This window comes from Centruroides sculpturatus, unplaced genomic scaffold, assembly GCF_000671375.1.
Source record: "Centruroides sculpturatus isolate CEXI.00-Female unplaced genomic scaffold, Cexi_2.0 scaffold5293, whole genome shotgun sequence".
Classification (NCBI taxonomy): domain Eukaryota; kingdom Metazoa; phylum Arthropoda; class Arachnida; order Scorpiones; family Buthidae; genus Centruroides; species Centruroides sculpturatus.
This window is the reverse complement of record NW_019389399.1, coordinates 1,857-3,831: the sequence shown is the minus strand read 5'-3', so window position 1 is coordinate 3,831 and position 1,975 is coordinate 1,857. Positions and strand designations below refer to the sequence as shown.

Below are 1,975 nucleotides of genomic sequence, written 5' to 3'. Positions count from 1 at the left end.
AACGGATACATAAATCGTAAATTTAAGGAAAATAAATTCTAGAGTCTTTTCTGTACAGTACATACAGCCACAAGGCCATTGTTAACATTAGTCTTTTTTCGGAATTACTAACCAGGGGCAGAATCGAGTATTTAATACATATACAAATATGTCTTGCAAACTGAATTATACAATTAATATATCAATAGTGATTAAGTGCAAGTTAACCAGGAACTACTGTATTTTCAATTTTTACATTGCCCTAATGGGCTATATATATAAATGCCAGAGTAAATAAAACCACGGAACACAGGTAGTTAAAATTTACATTGACGTATAACAAAAATTAACAGTAAATTTGTATATTATTTACCGTTATTTTGTTCCTAAAGCATGATTCTTAACTGGTTAAGAATTTATATTAAAATTTCATTTGTTACGGTATAGAAGTATTTAAATTCTTACGTTTCAAATTGCGGCATGACAATAAATTTTGGAAACAAAAATGGCATTTTTATAAAAGTAATGGCGCCCCCCAACAATGGCAAACAGCCTCTCAAAAAAAAAAAAAAAAAAAAAAAAGAGGTTTAGTTTCTAAGCCAATTTTACATTCTGAAATGAACAGTAGGTGCCAAGTGGATCTCATTGATTTTCAGACTCAACCTGATGGAAAGTTTAAATTTATCATGGTCTACCAAGACCACTTGACCAAGTTTATTTTGCTTCGTGCTTTGGAATCTAAACGAGCTGAAGAAGTAGCCTACCATTTGAATGATATATTTTTGACAATAGGTGTCCCGTGTATTTTGCAGTCAGACAATGGAAGAGAATTCGTCAATCGTATTATATGTGAAATGACGAGTCTTTGGCCAGAACTTAAGCTAGTGCATGGAAAACCACGGCACAGCCAAAGTCAGGGCTCTGTCGAGAGAGCCAACCAAGACGTCGAGAACATGATCAGTTGTTGGCTAAAAGATAATCACTCGACTAAATGGTCAGAAGGATTGAGATATGTACAATTTATGAAAAATAGGGCCTATCATTCGGGCATAAAACAATCGCCTTACAAAGCTATGTTTGGAGTTGAACCCAGAGTTGGTCTTTCAACGACATCACTACCACCAGAAATAATAAAGGATATTCAAGATGAAGATGACGTTCAAAAACTTATTGAAACTGATTTAACCCATAGACATACAAATGATCACAATAATTCAGGAGATGATAGTGATTGTAATGATATCGAAACTTCTAAAATTGGTGATGATATCCAAAAGGCAAGACAAACAGCTGCTGAAAACCTTCAGAAACAGGCAAAAAAAATGAAATCTGCTTCTGACAAATCGCATCCACCAGCTAAAGTGGGAGATAATGTGACTGTGCCGATTCCTGATGTAGACAGAGGAAGGGGCGACCTAAGAAATGTTATTGGCGTTGTTCTTGAAATAAACAATGATGGCCTGTACAAAATTGGAACTAAGCATGGAATATTGCAGACACTCTATTGCAGGTTAGTTACGCATTTTATTTATTTTTTTCTCAAATTACTTCAGAAAAGAAATTCTTTTTTAATGATCATGTTACTCTATTTCACTGTCAAATCTGAACTGATTTCGATGATTATTGTTTTTAAATTTGGAAAAGGTTTTCAAGTTTTATGAATTTTTTCAGATAGGGTTTTAGTATAATATTTACTTATAATGAAGGCCTGATAAAGATCTTCGAAGAAAAAAAGCGCAATGTTAAACGCTGTTTTGTTTGGTCTAAAAAGCATGAATATGTTATGTAATTTGGTCAAAATAAAATATTTGTTTATTACAGAACTGAATTCGACATTTGTACTCAAAAATTTCTACAAGAAAGTGATGTTAATCAAGATGTTCAAATCTCACTAAGGACTGCAGCTACCAAACATTCAGTTGGGACAGGACAAGGTTTTATACGGTGCACCTGTACCAAAAATTGTGCTACAAATAGGTGCCAGTGTAAAAAAAAA

General features: G+C 33.4%; 1 protein-coding gene across 1 annotated transcript; it reads left to right on the top strand.

Moving 5' to 3' along the window:
• Window positions 1-548: 548 nt before the first annotated feature.
• Window positions 549-1,975, top strand: LOC111617268 (KRAB-A domain-containing protein 2-like; the record flags this gene model as incomplete). The annotated part of the gene is made up of 2 exons (XM_023358583.1): window positions 549-1,489; window positions 1,801-1,975. Coding segments are annotated over exons 1-2 (1,068 nt in total), but the record flags the coding sequence as incomplete, so codon positions are not given.